The sequence below is a fragment of the Hippopotamus amphibius genome, chromosome 11, assembly GCF_030028045.1.
Source record: "Hippopotamus amphibius kiboko isolate mHipAmp2 chromosome 11, mHipAmp2.hap2, whole genome shotgun sequence".
NCBI classification, from domain to species: Eukaryota; Metazoa; Chordata; class Mammalia; order Artiodactyla; family Hippopotamidae; genus Hippopotamus; species Hippopotamus amphibius.
In genome coordinates this window covers 87,932,580-87,947,459 of record NC_080196.1, presented here as the reverse complement: position 1 = coordinate 87,947,459, position 14,880 = coordinate 87,932,580, and the positions used below count along the sequence as shown (strand labels likewise).

Sequence of the window (14,880 nt, the reverse complement as noted above, 5' to 3'; positions counted from 1 at the left end):
AAGGTGCCAGAGGTGTAACAGGCCTGGGTTGTGCTCCTCCGGACAGGAGTACACTGGGGACCGGAGCAGCAACTGCAGCAGCCCTGCCGACTTCTGGGAGATCACCCTGAGCTCCAAGATGGCCGATATCGACATCGCCACGGTGACAGGGCCCATGGTTGACTACGTTCAGGAGGGCCCAGGTAAGTCAAGCAGAGAACTCATCAGAGGAGGAGCAGGCACGTGGATATGTGTTTAAACTATTCTTGGACAAGCCGTGTGCTAACCCCATCATCATTTGACATTTAACACTTGGTAATTTACACACAGTTTCCTCATATGTTGTCTATTTCCATCCCCACAACAGCCCTGTGAGCTGAGAGATGTTGACCTAAAACAAATAGATTGCCAGTTATTTCTCCAGCACAAATGGGTTTATTCAGGATCAGCAGAGAATTGCAACGTGGAGTCTGCAACCAAGGCAAGCTACGTGTAATTCCCCACAGAGCAAGGGAAGGAGAACTCTGTTATGGAGGAGAAAAGGAAGTTGGGAGGGCTGTAGGAAACAAAGAGTCCGTGGCTTTTCATTGGCTGAGTTGTTGCCAGAATAGAAGAGGAGGCTTTCTTCTTCCTGTTGGTCTCTGCCTGTTATCACAGAGCATGAGAGCTCCCCCTTCTGGTCTCCTGACTATTTTATAGAGGTTTCTATTTATGAATTTTTTACATTTCCTCCTCTTGATCAAGATCTTTCTATGAAAGCATCGCTGATCAAGAGTCAGGTTTTCTGGTTTCAGCAGCTTTTTGTCCCTCAGTGTCAGGAAGGACCTTTCCTGGGTATAGTGTCCCATGTTGGAGAGAAAATACACAGACTGGAAAACAAACGAGATCACACTTGAGTAACAAGGAGGAGTAGGAGAAAGAATTCTCAAGCATTTTTTATCCAAAGTCTATGTTACCAAGATAGACTCTGGAGATTATCTGAAGCATTATGTCAACATCAAAGGTTTGGAAACAAACTTCTGACAGACCTGATCTGGATATCTTGGGAAGGCTGTCTCATCAGACGTTGTATGCTTCAATTCCAGGAAATATTTACTTTCATGTCACTAGATGATGTGCAGGTCCAATCAGGATTTGGTTGCCTTCTTTGTCACATAAACCCAAGAGTCTATTCCCTGGAGTTTGGCAGCACAAATGTTGGTTAGCAGTACTTGATAGGGGCCTCTCTAGCAAGAGTGAAAATAGTCTTTCTGGAGATGCTTTGTTCCAATAGATGAAATATACAAGTTGCAAGGTGTGACGCTTAAGATCTTTGTCCCTAGAGAGCACACTGTGAAAAGATTGCTCTACAAAAAACATGATTATTTTCAACAGAGGCAGTATCAGCATATCTCTTCTTTTATCAGTTGTGGATAAAAAAAAAAACAGATGCCAAGTACATTGGGTGTCCTGTTGACTGTCTCAAACGGTGAGTGTTTGTGAGTTCCCAAAGGAGTGGATCTAAGATTTAGAAGGATCAATGGCAATGCTTGTGGCCAAGGTATTTGGAGGGTTTCTACAGTTGTTGCCATTGAGTCTTAATAATGCTGTTGGTGCCTTTGACTAAACCAGAGAGTTGAGGGTGGTAAGCACAGCGAAAGTGTTGTAAAACCAGGCAAACAGCACAGATTTGTCAAAGTACCTGATTAGCAGCATGAGTTCCTCAATAGCTATGAAGTTCAAGAGGAGTTCCTCAGGTAAGGAGAATCTTTTTTAAAAGAACTCTAGCCACAGAAGAGGCAATAGCCTGTGTGCAAGGGAAGGCTTTAGTCCAGTGTGAAAACATACAGACCAGGACTGAAAGATATTTACCACCATGAGACAGAGGAAGTTGCATGAAATCCATTTACTGTCTTCTTAGGAGGACGCGTGAGAAGGAGAGCAAAGAAACAAATCATCCACATATTGCAACAAAGTAGTTTCCTAGGGGAATGTATATCATTCAGACCAGGCTTCAGGATTTGTGAGAAATAAAGACTCCTAGTAAACCCTGAGGCATTACTGTCCAGGTGAATTGTTTTTCTTCCCAAGTGAATGCAAAAAGGTTACTGGCTAGCTCCCTCAACTGGAATACTAATTGAATGTACTGAGTAGGTAAATTACAGTAAAGAATTTGCTCCAGTGGGAATGGATATTAGTAACATTTGAGGGTTAGGAACAATAGGGTGTTGAGGGATAACAATGGTTTTTATTGCTTGAGGTCCAAGATGAACCTCTACCCTTGGCCCTTATGTTTTCTCATAGCAAAATGGGAGAGTTGCTACAGGCGCTAGTATAAGAGGTAATGAAGCCTTGAGCCTTGGATTCTTCTATTACTGACCTTACGCCTTGAAGGGCTTCTTCACTTATGGGATATTGATTAATTCTGAGAAACGATTTTCGGAATCTATTTGAATCTTGGTGGGAGGTGCACTGTGAATTTTGCCAGCATCCATTGGAGATTTTGCCCTTAAGAATAGAGTAGTAGCTGATTCAATACGGACAAATAATCAGTGTTTCCAGAATCACCTCTGGTACCATCAGAGATGGAACAAATAAAAAATGTCAAAGGGTCATTTAACTTATCTGGTTGGCTGCTTTGATGACTACTGTCAAGTTTTAGAATTATTTCTCCTTTGCGGGAGAATGAAATTCCAACATGATACTTCTCTAAGAAGTGTTGGCCTAATAAATGGAGGAACAAAGGAGGAAAAGGGTGTGTATTTCTCCAAGGGCCTAAACAAAAGGCCCTCTTGAGGTTCATTAGAGACCCTCACTATCTGAACTGTTTTAGTACTCTGGAGCAGGGGCTGCTTTAGCAGTGGGGTTGAGCACTTGGGAGGGTAGCTCCATGACAGTTAGGGCTGGGAGAGATTCATTCCCAACCTGGAGAAGTGTTTCTGCAAGCCAGTTAAGAGGGAGGACTAGGAAGAGCCTCTGTATTTCTTTTTCTTTTTTTTTTTTTTTTTTGAGATGACTTTAGTCTTTATTTTTTTTTGGGGGGGGGGTACACCAGGTTCCATCATCTGTTTTTATACACATATCCCCGTATTCCCTCCCTTCCTTGACTCCCCCCCCCCGAGTCCCCCCCACCCTCCCCGCCCCAGTCCTCTAAGGCATCTTCCATCCTCGAGTTGGGCTCCCTTTGTTATACAACAACTTCCCACTGACTATTTTACAGTTGGTAGTATATATATGTCTGTGCTACTCTCTCGCTTCGTCTCAGTTTCCCCTTCACCCCCCGCCCTCTCCCATTCCTCGAGTTCTCCAGTCCATTCTCTGTATCTGCATCCTTGTTCCTGTCACTGAGTTCATCAGTACCATTTTTAGATTCCGTATATGTGAGTTAGCATACAATATTTGTCCTTCTCTTTCTGACTTACTTCACTATGTATGACAGATTGTAGTTCTATCCACCTCATTACATATAGCTCCATCTCATCCCTTTTTATAGCTGAGTAATATTCCATTGTATATATATGCCACATCTTCTGTATCCATTCATTTGTTGATGGGCATTTAGGTTGCTTCCATGTGCCTCTGTATTTCTGTGAGCCCTGTCCCTGAGAATTGGGAGAACATTGGAGAGGCTGGCTAGAGGGCTGAAGGTGCCTGAAGTGCTTAAATTTGTAGCAATCTCTTTTCCAACGTCCTGGCTCTTTGCAATACTAGCAGAAACTAAAGGGTTTAGGTTTTGTTTAGGGGCCTTCAGTTGTTAGAGCTGAAGAATAAGAATTTTGGTGGTCATCCTTTTAGGTGACTCATCTAGAGAGTGAAAGAGCTGGTGTTCCATCCTGGTCCTTTTTTGCTACAAGGGAAAGGTTCCTGTTTAGCTATTAATAACAGAGAGTTAAAAGCTACTCAGATGGAATTAATAATCTGAAGTCAATTATGATAGTTATGATCAGGTTCACCAGATTTTTGTGTGCAAGCCTGAATTTTGTTCCAATCAACAGGCTTTGGAAAAGCCTTAGGAATTGCCCAGTGAGGGCTCCTGGTGATGGCCTGCGCCTGGACAGGCACACCTCGTTACAGTGCATTTTGCTTTATTGTGCTTTGCAGATGTTGCATTTTGTTTGTTTGTTTGTTTGTCTACAAACTGAAGCTTCGTGGCAACCTTGTGTGGAGCAAGTCTATCAACACCATTTTTTCCACAATATTTGCTCACTTCCTGTCTTTGTGTCACACTTTGGTAACTCTTGCAATATTTCAAACCTTTTCATGGTTATCATATTTGTTCTGATGATCTGTGGTGAGTGATCTTTGATGTTGCTGTTGTAATTGTTTTGTTGCACCATGAACCACACCTATATAAGATAGTGAACTCAGTCAATAAATGTTGTGTGTGTCCTGACTGCTGCACCAACCAGCCATTCCCTGTCTCTTTCCCTCTCCTGTGGCCTCCCTATTCCCTGAGACGCAACAATATTGAAATCAGGCCAATGAATATCTACGATGGCCTCTAAGGGTTCAAACAAAAGGAAGTTGCACATCTCTAACTTTAAGTCAAAAGTTAGAAATGACTAGGTTTAGTGAGAAAGGCATGTTGAAAGTCAAGACAGGCTGAAAGCTAGGGTTCTTGCATCAAACAGTTAGCCAAGCTGTGAATTGAAATAACAAGTTCTTGAAGGAAATTAAAAGTGCTACTCAAGGGAATACACAAATGATTAGAAAGTGAAACAGCCTTATTGCTAATATGGAGAACGTTTTAGGGGTCTAGTTAGAAGGTCAAACCAGCCACAGCATTCCCTTAAGCCAAAGCCTTATCCAGAGCAAGGCCTTAACTCTCTTCACTTCTGTGAAGGCTGAGCGAGGTAAGGAAGCTGCAGAAGAAAAGTCTGAAACTAGCAGAGGTTGATTCATGAGGTTTAAGGGAAGAAGCCATCTCTATAAATGAGTGTGAGGGAAGGCAGCAAGCGCTGATGTGGAAGCTACAGCAAGTCATCCAGGGGATCTAGCTGAGATCATTAATGAAGGCGGCTCCACTAAACAACAGATTTTCAATGTAGGCAAAACAGCCTCATATTGGAAGAAGATCTATCATTTTTTATAGCTAGAGAGGAGACGTCAATACCTGGCTTCAAAGCCTTAAAGAACAGGCCAACTCTCTCGTTAGGGGCTAATGCAGCCAATGACTTTGGGTTGAAGCTTATTCTCATTTACCATCCTAAAAATCCTAGGGCCCATAAGCATGATGTTAAGTCTACTTTGCCTACACTCTATAAATGGAAAAACAAAACCTGGATGTCAGCACATTGCTTTACAACATAACTTGCTGAATATCTTAAGCCCACCGTTGAGCCCTACTGCTCAGAAAAAAAGATTCCTTTCAAAATATTATTGCTCATTGACAATGCACCTGGTCACCCAAGAGCTCTGAGGGAGATGTACAATGAGATTAATGTTGTTTTCATGCCTGCTAACACAACATCCATTCTGTAGCCCGTGGATCAAGGAGTAATTTTGACTTTCAAGTCTTATTCTTTAATAAATACATTTCATAAGGCTGTACTTGCCATAGATAGTGATTCCTCTAATGGAGCTGGGCAAAGTAAGTTGAAAATCTCTGGAAAAATTTCACCATTCTAGATGCCGCTAAAAACATTCATGATTCATGGGAAGAGGTCGAAACATCAGCATTAATAGAAGTTTGAAAGAAGTTGACTCCAGCTCTCATGGATGACTTTGAGGGATTCAAGACTTCAGTGGAGGAAGTAACTGCAGATGTGGTGGACATAGCAAGAAACTAGAATTAGAAGTGGAGCCTGAAGATGTGGCTGAATTGCTGCCATCTCATGATAAAACTCTTAACAGATGAGAAGTTGCTTGTGATGCATAAGCAAAGAAGGTGGTTTCTTGAAAAGGAATCTACTCCTGGTGGAGATACTGTGAAGATTGTTGAAATGACAACAAAAGGTTTAGAATATGACTTAAACTTAGTTGATAAAGCAGTGGCAGGGTTTGAGAAGATTGAATCCAATTTTGAAAGAAGTTCTACTGTGAGTAAAATGCTGTCAAAGAGCATTGCATGCTAGAAAGCAATTGTTCATGAAAGGAAGAGTCAGTTGACTTGGCGCACTTCATTGTTGTCTTATTTTAAGAAATTGCCACAGCCACCCCCACCTTCAGCAGCCACCACCCTGATCAGTCAGCAGCCGCCAACATCGAGGCAAGACCCTCCACCAGCAAAAATATTGTGACTCACTGAAGGCTCAGATGATGGTTGGCATTTTTTTTATCAATAAAGTATTTTTAAATTAAGATGTGTATACTTTTTAGATATAATGCTATTGTACACTTAATAGACTACAATCTAGTGTAAACATAACTTTTATATCCACTGGAAAACGAAAGAATTCATGTGAGTCAATTTATTGCAATATTTGCCTTATTGCAGTGGTCTGAAACAGAATCCGCGACATCCTCGAGGTATTCTATAGTAAGTTAGCAGGATGGCCTCCTAGTTGTAAGTCTAGACACCTTTCAGGATTTTCCCTGTTAGCAGGGAAATGTTGGTCCTGACCTTCACCAACAAGCATATGAACTAGCTGACATGTCAGAGAAACCAGGTTGATGAGTTTGACTATATCAAATTCCTCATCAAATCTGTGAGGATCTTTGGTTACTTTGGGAAAAATCTTTGACTAGGGATCACAGTTCAGCTTTAGTCCAGGGAATATAAAAAATTAAGGATTTAGGAGGGAGGAGAGCAAGATGGTGGAGTAGGAGAGACCAAGCTCATGTCTCACTATGAACACATCAAAAATACATCTACATGGGGATATGTGTATAAAAACAGATGATTGAACTTGGTGTACCCCCAAAAAAATAATAGATAAATAAATAAAATTTTTTTAAAAATTAAAGGAAAAAAACATACATCTACACGTGGAGTTCTCACTGAAAACAAACTGGAGACTGGCAAAGAGACTCTTACCAACCAAGACTGTAAAGAAAGACCCATGTGGAGTCAAGTGGGAAGGGAAGAGAAGCGATCAGGTCAGGAACCATGCCCCTAGTAGGGGACACAGAAGAGGAGGGGATTACAGAGGCTCAGAGACCCTCCCTGGGGAGTTAGTGGCTTGAACCACATATTAGGTACCCATGCTCTGGGGTCTGACACCAAGGAGACGATGCCTCTTAACTGGTTTGAAAACCAGTGGAACTAACAGGAAGGCTGTAGTAAACCTAGACTCTGCACACAGGCTTGTTTATTCCTAGGAACAAGGCAGAAGAAGCAGATTGATACTGCCCAGGACTCTGGCCCTTATTACACACTGAGCACCCACTCCACCCCTCTAGCTCCAGTGCAGCTCCACTAGGGTGAAGGTTGTCATTGCCGAAGAGAGTGTGCAGTTGGAGGGACAGAGCCAGCTCGGACCTGTCACTGCATCTGAATGGGGTAAGCATGGCAATACTGGCACTCGTAGAGATGGTGGATCAAGAGCACACTGGGGCTCTGATCAGTGTACCAGGACCACTCCAGTGCATGCCCTGGCCCACACTGGGTGCCCACTGTGGCCTCTCTTGCTCCAGCACTACTCCCCTCTAGGACGAATGTGCTAATACTGGGAGGGGAGAGAGCACACACTTAGAGGGAACGGAACCAGTTTGGACCTGACCCTCAGGACTTCTGCCTCAGCATCCTGGGACCTGACCCCAACCCCAATAGGGTGGTATTGGCCACAGAGCATAGCAGAAGCTCTGGATCATAGCTGGCTCTGGCTCTAGCCTCTCCATCTCCAGTCTCACTTTCCACGAAGGTGATAGCTGCCAGCACACCCTAGGGGAAGACATGACTTGTGCTGACTTTAGATCCAGCTCTCTCCCCAAAGCCAGTGGGCACACACAGACTGCATAGGATTGCTCCCACACAAGGACACCCCTTCAAGACTGGAATAGATAACTGTATTACCTAATTTGATGTAAGCAGGGAAAATTAAGTAAAATGAGAAGACAAAGGAATTTGTTTCAAATGAAAGAACAAGACAAAAACCCTGAAAAAACGATTAATAAAACAGAGATAAATAATGACGAGTTCAAAGCATTGGTAATAAGAATGCTAACTGAACTAGGGAAAATAATGGATGAACACACCGAGAATTTTAACAAGGAACTGGAAAATATAAACAAGAACCAATCAGAGATGAACTCAGTGACAAGAACAAGGATGCAGATGCAGAGAATGGACTGGAGAACTTGAGGTTTGGGGGGGGCGGGGGGTGAAGGGGAAGCTGAGACAAAGCGAGAGAGTAGCACAGATATATATATATAGTACCAACTGTTAAATAGATAGCCAGTGGGAAGTTGCTGTATAACAAAGAGAGTCCAACTCAAGGATGGAAGATGCCTTAGAGGACTGGGACGGGGAGGGTGGGGGGGACTCGAGGCGGGGGGGGGGGGGAGTTGAGGGAGGGAGGGAATGTGGGGATATGTGTATTAAAAACAGATGATTGAACTTGGTGTACCCCCCAAAAAATAATAAATAAAACAAAAAAAGAACCAATCAGAGCTGAAGAATACAATAACTGAAATGAAAAACACTAGAAGGAATGAACAGCAGACTAGGTAATACAGAAGAATGCATATGTGATCTGGAAGATAGAATAATGGAAATCATCCAATCAAAACAGCAAGGAGAAAATCAAATTTCAAAAAATGAGAACAGTTTAAGGGACCTCTAAGGCAACATCAAGAACACCAACATTCATATCATAGAGGTCCCAGAAGGAGAAGAGAGAGAAAAAGGTAAAAAATGTATGTAATAAAATTATGGATGAAAATTTCCTGAACCTGGAGAAGGAAACAGATATCCAGACACAGGAAACACACAAAGTCCCAAACAAGATGAACCCAAAGAGAGCCACACCAAGTTATGTAATTACAATGGCAAAAATTAAAGATAAAAAGAGAATTCTAAAGACAGCAAGAGAAAAACAAAGAGTCACATATTGTAAATCATATATTAATGTAAATAATTTTCTTTAAAAAGTACCAGACACTGGGGAAAAAAAGAGTCACATACAAACAAACCCCCATAAGACTATCAGCTGATTTTTCTGCAGAAACTTCGTAGACCAGAAGGGAGTGGTATGATATATTTGAAATGCTGAAAGGGAAAAACCTGCAACTTAGGATACTCTACCAAGCAAGATTATCATTCTTGCTTGAGAGATAAAAAACTTCTCAAACAAAAACTAAGACTTAATCAATACTAAACTGACCCTAAAAGAAATGTTAAAGGGTCTTCTCTAAATGGAGGCTACAACAAGAAGTAAGAACTTTTAGGAAAGGAAAAAAATCCCACTAGTAAAGGCACATATATAGTAAAGGCTGTGGATCAACCACTTAAGTTAGTACAAAGATTAAAAGAAAAAAATTGTAAAATCAACTATAACTACAACAAACAGCTCAAAGATAGACATGAAGATGTAAAATATAACATCAAAGACACAAAACATGGGGAAGAGGAGTAAAAAAAAAAAAATGTAGATGTTTTAGACTGTATTTGAACTTAAATGACTACCAGTTTAAAACAAGTAGATATAGTTATGGTCAATATATATAAACCTCATGATGACTGCAATAAAAAAAAAAACCCTACAATAGATACACTAAACACTGGAGAGAAAGGAACACGAGTAAATCATCAGACTGCAAAGGGAGAAACCAGAAGAAAAAAAGAACTACAAAAAAATCCCACAAAAAACAGAAAACAAGTAACAATCCCACTCTCCCAATTCATCCCACCCCCCCTTCCCACTTGGTATCCATGTTTGTTCTCCACGTCTATGTCTCTATTTCTGCTTTGTAAATAAGATCATCTATACCAATTTTTTTTTCAGATTTCACATATATATGCATTAATATACAATATTTTTCTCTTTCTGGCTTACTTGACTCTGTATGACAGTCTCTAGGTCCATCCATGTCTCTACAAATGATCCAATTTCGTTCCTGTTTATAGTTGAGTAATATTCCATTGTATATATGTACCACATCTTCTTTATCCATTCCTCTGTTGATGGACATTTAGGTTGTTTCCATGGCCTGGCTATTGTAAATAGTGCTGCAATGAACACTGGGATGCATGTATCTTTCTGAATGATGGTTTTCTCTGGGTATAGGCCTAGTAGTGGGATTGCTGGGTCACATGGTAGTTCTATTTTGAGTTTTTTAAGGAACCTCCATACTGTTCTCCATAGTGGCTGTATCAATTTACATTCCCACCAATAGTGCAAAGGGTTCCCTTTTTTTGACACCCTCTCCAGCATTTATTGTTTATAGATTTTGTGATGATGGCCATTCTGAGTGGTATGAGGTGATATCTCATTGTAGTTTTGATTTGCATTTCTCTAATAATTAGTGATGTTGAACATTTTTTTATGTCCTTGTTGGCCATCTTTATGTCTTCTTTGGAGAAATGTCTGTTTAGGTCTTCTGCCCATTTTTTGATTGGGTTGTTTGTTTTTATTTTTTGATATTGAGCTGCATGAGCTATTTGTATATTTTGGAGATTAATCCTTTGTTGGTTTCTTCATTTGCAAATATTTTCTCCCATTCTGAGGGTTTTCTTTTTGTCTTGTTTATGGTTTCCTTTGCTGTGCAAAAGCTTTTAAGTTTCATTAGGTTCCATTCGTTTACTTTTGTTTTTATTCTCATTTCTCTAGGAGGTGGATCAAAAAGGGTCTTTCTGTGATTTATGTCACAGAATGTTCTATCTGTGTTTTCCTCTAAGAGTTTTATAGTGTCTGGCCTTACATTTATGTCTTTAATCTATTTTGAGTTTATTTGTATGTATGGTGTTAGAGAGTGTTCTAATTTCATTCTTTTACGTGTAGCTGTCCAGTTTACCCAGCATCACTTATTGAAGAGGCTGTCTTTGCTCCATTATATATTCTGGCCTCCTTTGTCATAGATTAGGTAGCCATGGGTGGTGCATGGATTTATCTCTGGGCTTTCTGTCCTGTTCCACTGATTTATATTCCTGGTTTTGTGCCAGTACCATACTGTCTTGATTACTAGAGCCCTGTAGTATACTCTGAAGTCAGGGAACCTGATACTAGGCTCTTTCAAGCTGACCACTCTGGCAATCTTACAAATGGCTTCCATCCTGAAGGTTGCCCATGGTTCCAAGCATGGAGCTTGGAACCATGGGCATGGAACTGCTGGAGCTCCAGACATCACATCCACATTTCAAGCAGAATAAATGAAAGGGTAAGGGGTAAAAAGGTGCTCCTCCCAGTTGAGTCAGACTCTTTAAAAGAAATTTTCCCAACATCTTATATATCATGACCACCCCTAGTTGCAAGGAGAATGATTATTGAGTGGGCAACTAGAACTCTATGTCATACTACCTCAGTAAGTTTTTATGCTGTTTAATCTGGTTTGTTTTGGAAATGAATGCCTTGTAGAACTTTCATTTACCATGTTTCATATATAAATACTATTTTATTATTCTTCCCTAAATTCCTACTTTCCATGAGACCTTGCTTTCGCCAGCCTCATTTTTGCTGATCAGGGTAAGCTTTTCAGTCATCTAACCCCTGTACTTGGCTAGCCATTATTGTTCTCACCCCACTTTGCATGAAAGTGCTAAGTGCAACTAAGATAATTAGTCAACAGGGCTTTTAGATGTGGCAATGATGCTCTCTTTGATCTTCACTTGGGAGTTACCAACTCCTTCACTCCTTGGAGGGTAGACACACCGTAGATAGCTCACCAGTGTGAAAAGCTCTGTTGTACTTTGTCTCAGAGGCAGGGAGCTGAGATCAGTGCCTCCAGAGGTCATTTCCAGGTCTCCAAGCCTGCCCTGGTCCACCTGGCCCGTGATGAGGCTGGTCTCCCATGATCTCTTGCAGTTATTCCCTACTATGTGTCAGTTGCCACGGGGAAGCACAAGGATGCAGCCACCGACAGCCGGGCCTTCATCATCCTCATTGGGGAGAATGAGGAGCACAGTAACCGCATCTGGCTGGACTACCCCCGAGGGAAGAAAGGCTTCGGCTGTGGCTCCGTGGAGGAGTTCTATGTTGCAGGCTTGGATGTGGGCGTCATCAAGAAAGTAGAGGTGCTGGGCCCTAGGGCCTCGGGATGGTGACCACCCCTAGGGAAGGAAGGAGTTGACCAGTACACAGGTGGGAGGGTGAGTGGGCCCTACCTGAGCCCCACTCAGAACAGGCAGCAGAGGAAGAGCTCCTGGCCTCTGCCATCAACTAGCTGGGTGACCTTGGACACATCACCTGCCCCTCCAGATCCATTTTCCACCCATCCAATGCAGATGCCTGTGTATTCATTTTTTATTGCTATGTAACAAATTACTACAAACTGAGTGACTTAAGGCCACACAAATGTATTATCTCACAGTGTCCTGAGTCAGGAGTCCAGGCCTGAGTTAGCTGGCTCCTCTTCTCAAGGTCTCACCGGGTTGAAATCAAGTTGCTTCCAGGGCTGGGATCTCATCTGAGACTTGGGGTCCTGTCCCAAGCTCAATGATTGTTGGAGGAATCTGTTTCCTTGTGGTTGTAGGACCAAGGCCAGAGGCTGCCTGCATTCCCTGCTGTTTGACCCCTTACAAAACAAGGCAATTTGTTTCTTCAAAGCCATTCAGAAATCTTTTCTGCTTCAAATCTCTCTGACTTCTTCCATCTCTGACATCTAGACCCTCTTTTAAAGGGCTCACCTAATTAGGTCAGGCCCACCTAGAATAATCTTTTGATTAAGTCAAAATCATCTGATTAGAGACCTTAATTACAGCAGCAAAATCTCTCCACCTTCATGGGAGGAACTCAGGTCAGTGAGTGCAGAGCACATTGAAGGCAACACTGAGGGAGGATGTGGAAGAATGGGGAAGGGTACCCTGAACAGGAAGGGCTTCTTTCCCAGCTGTGCCCAGTCCTCATAGCCCCGGTGTGTCCCCTCCTAGCTGGGCCATGACGGGGCATCCCCTGAGAGTTGCTGGCTGGTGGAGGAGCTGTGTGTGGCCGTGCCCACCCAGGGCACCAAGTACACATTGCGCTGCAATTGCTGGCTCGCCAAGGACAGAGGAGATGGTGTCACTTCCCGTGTCTTCGACCTCCTGGATGCCATGGTGGTGAACATTGGGGTGAAGGTATAAAGGGCACTTGTGTGTGTGCATTGGATGTCTAAGGGCAGTGCAGGCTGGGGTGGGTGAGCAGCAGGGGAGATGGAAGTGAGAGAGGCAGCAGACTCATCCCTGGGGCGTTGGCAGCCCTGTATACCAGCCAGACCTACTTTGCTAGGAGCCAGGAGACTCAATTTTCTTCTTGTCTGCAGCTGTGTGACCTTGGGCAAGTCATCTGGCCTCTCTGGGCCTTGGTTTTCTCATAACACTTCCTATCCTGTTCCACATAAGATCTTGATGAGAACTGATGAGACTGTGAATAGTCCATGAGAAACTTTGCATGCTCTACATAGAGTCCTGCAGAGTCATTATCCTCCAAAGGATGTTCCAGCAATGCCAGTAGGCCCGTCATGAGGATAGATGGCATTTGGGATACTGTGAGCCTCTGGGTCTCATAGTGTAGTGAGTGCTGTCTGCACAAGAACCCCTTAAGTGGAAAAAGCAGGAAGGCAGGTACTCCTGCCCCGGCTCCACCTCTAATTGGCCAAATGACCTGGGACAAGTTGTATAAAGTCACAGCTCAGTGCTAGGTAGGAAGCAGGATGCCTGGGTGCTTGGGCCCAAGAACACGTGGCCAACTGATGGCCCAGAGGCCTCTGTGTCACATGACCATGCAGGCTTCTCTTTCTCTCCGAAAAGTTGTGGGGTCAACGGCAGGTCCCAGCCTTCATCTCTGTCCCTGAATCCAAACCAGTGAGGTACTAGATTTGGGTCAGAAGCTGTTGCACGAAGGTAAGGAGAAATCGCCCTGGGCCTGAGCGTACTCTGCCTGTATTGCATGTGGAAACCAAAGGAAGAAGGGCTGAGTTCTGGGTTTTCAAACTCTTGCCAGGCAGGAATGTGGATGCCTGCCCAACTCCTGCTTGAGAGCCAGAGAGCAGAACTTTCTATGCCATAGATACCCCCTCCCTTGCTCAGCCATCTCCATCTGTGGCCAGTTGGTCAGTGTGGGAGAGCACACAATTCATCCAGGGACCTTTGTCCTGACCCAGTTCCCAGCATGCATGTGGGCGTGTGTGTGCTACTCCCAGTGCATGGGCACACCCCGCTCAGTACAGCTGCATCTCCCTCTCAGCTCTTTAGTCTGTGGAAATCCAGACCCACGGTCCTGTTATTCATGTTCCAAAAGAACACAGGTTTGTCACTTTACAAAGAACCGTAGGGCTCTTTGGACTGGCCACCTCCCCAGGACGTCTGATATCAGACCAGAGTTACAAAAGCCCTGTTTCTGTTCTCTTTCTGGAAACACATCTATGACATGAAAAGAGATATGTCTGTGTAAAGGAGAGAAAGATGGACACAGAGAACACAGGCTTAAGGGGCCAGTCTCCACAGGGCTACTGAGCCCACTGATCATTCTGTTTCTACACTCTGCTGGATTAGAGCAGAATGTGTCAGGCTTCTGTTTTCATTCCCGATAGCTCCGTGCCCATTATGAATGCCCTCGTTAGGTGGTGTAAGAGGATTTTCCTGATAAAGCAAGGTGCTCTTCAATTACTCCCTTGACAAACGTGTCCTCCTGGCCAGGCCTGAAATACTACTTCTAACCTTGCAGGATCATGGTGAAGATTCTAGGTGCTGCTTGAAAAGGATCAAAGTCAGGGACATGATCCCTGCCATGAATAACTTGGGTTCTGAGTTTGAAAGCATCTGGGTGGTGGGGGCCCAGCACCTGCACAAGTGATACTGCAGTGCAGCAGACACTGGGGAAGGGAAGGACTGGGTGTGGGTACGTGCAG

The 14,880-nt window shown here is 43.3% G+C and overlaps 1 protein-coding gene across 2 annotated transcripts in view; it reads left to right on the top strand.

The window, feature by feature from the left end:
• Window positions 1-14,880, top strand: part of LOXHD1 (lipoxygenase homology PLAT domains 1) — a 176,723-nt gene that overhangs the window by 122,569 nt on the left and 39,274 nt on the right. Inside the window, exons 31-33 of one of the 2 annotated variants that reach the window (XM_057700150.1) lie at window positions 47-182; window positions 11,859-12,067; window positions 12,923-13,108. In XM_057700150.1, the coding sequence (XP_057556133.1) occupies window positions 47-182; window positions 11,859-12,067; window positions 12,923-13,108 (531 nt within the window). The remainder of the gene's footprint in view (window positions 1-46; window positions 183-11,858; window positions 12,068-12,922; window positions 13,109-14,880) is intronic. The other variant, XM_057700151.1, reaches the window with a different exon arrangement.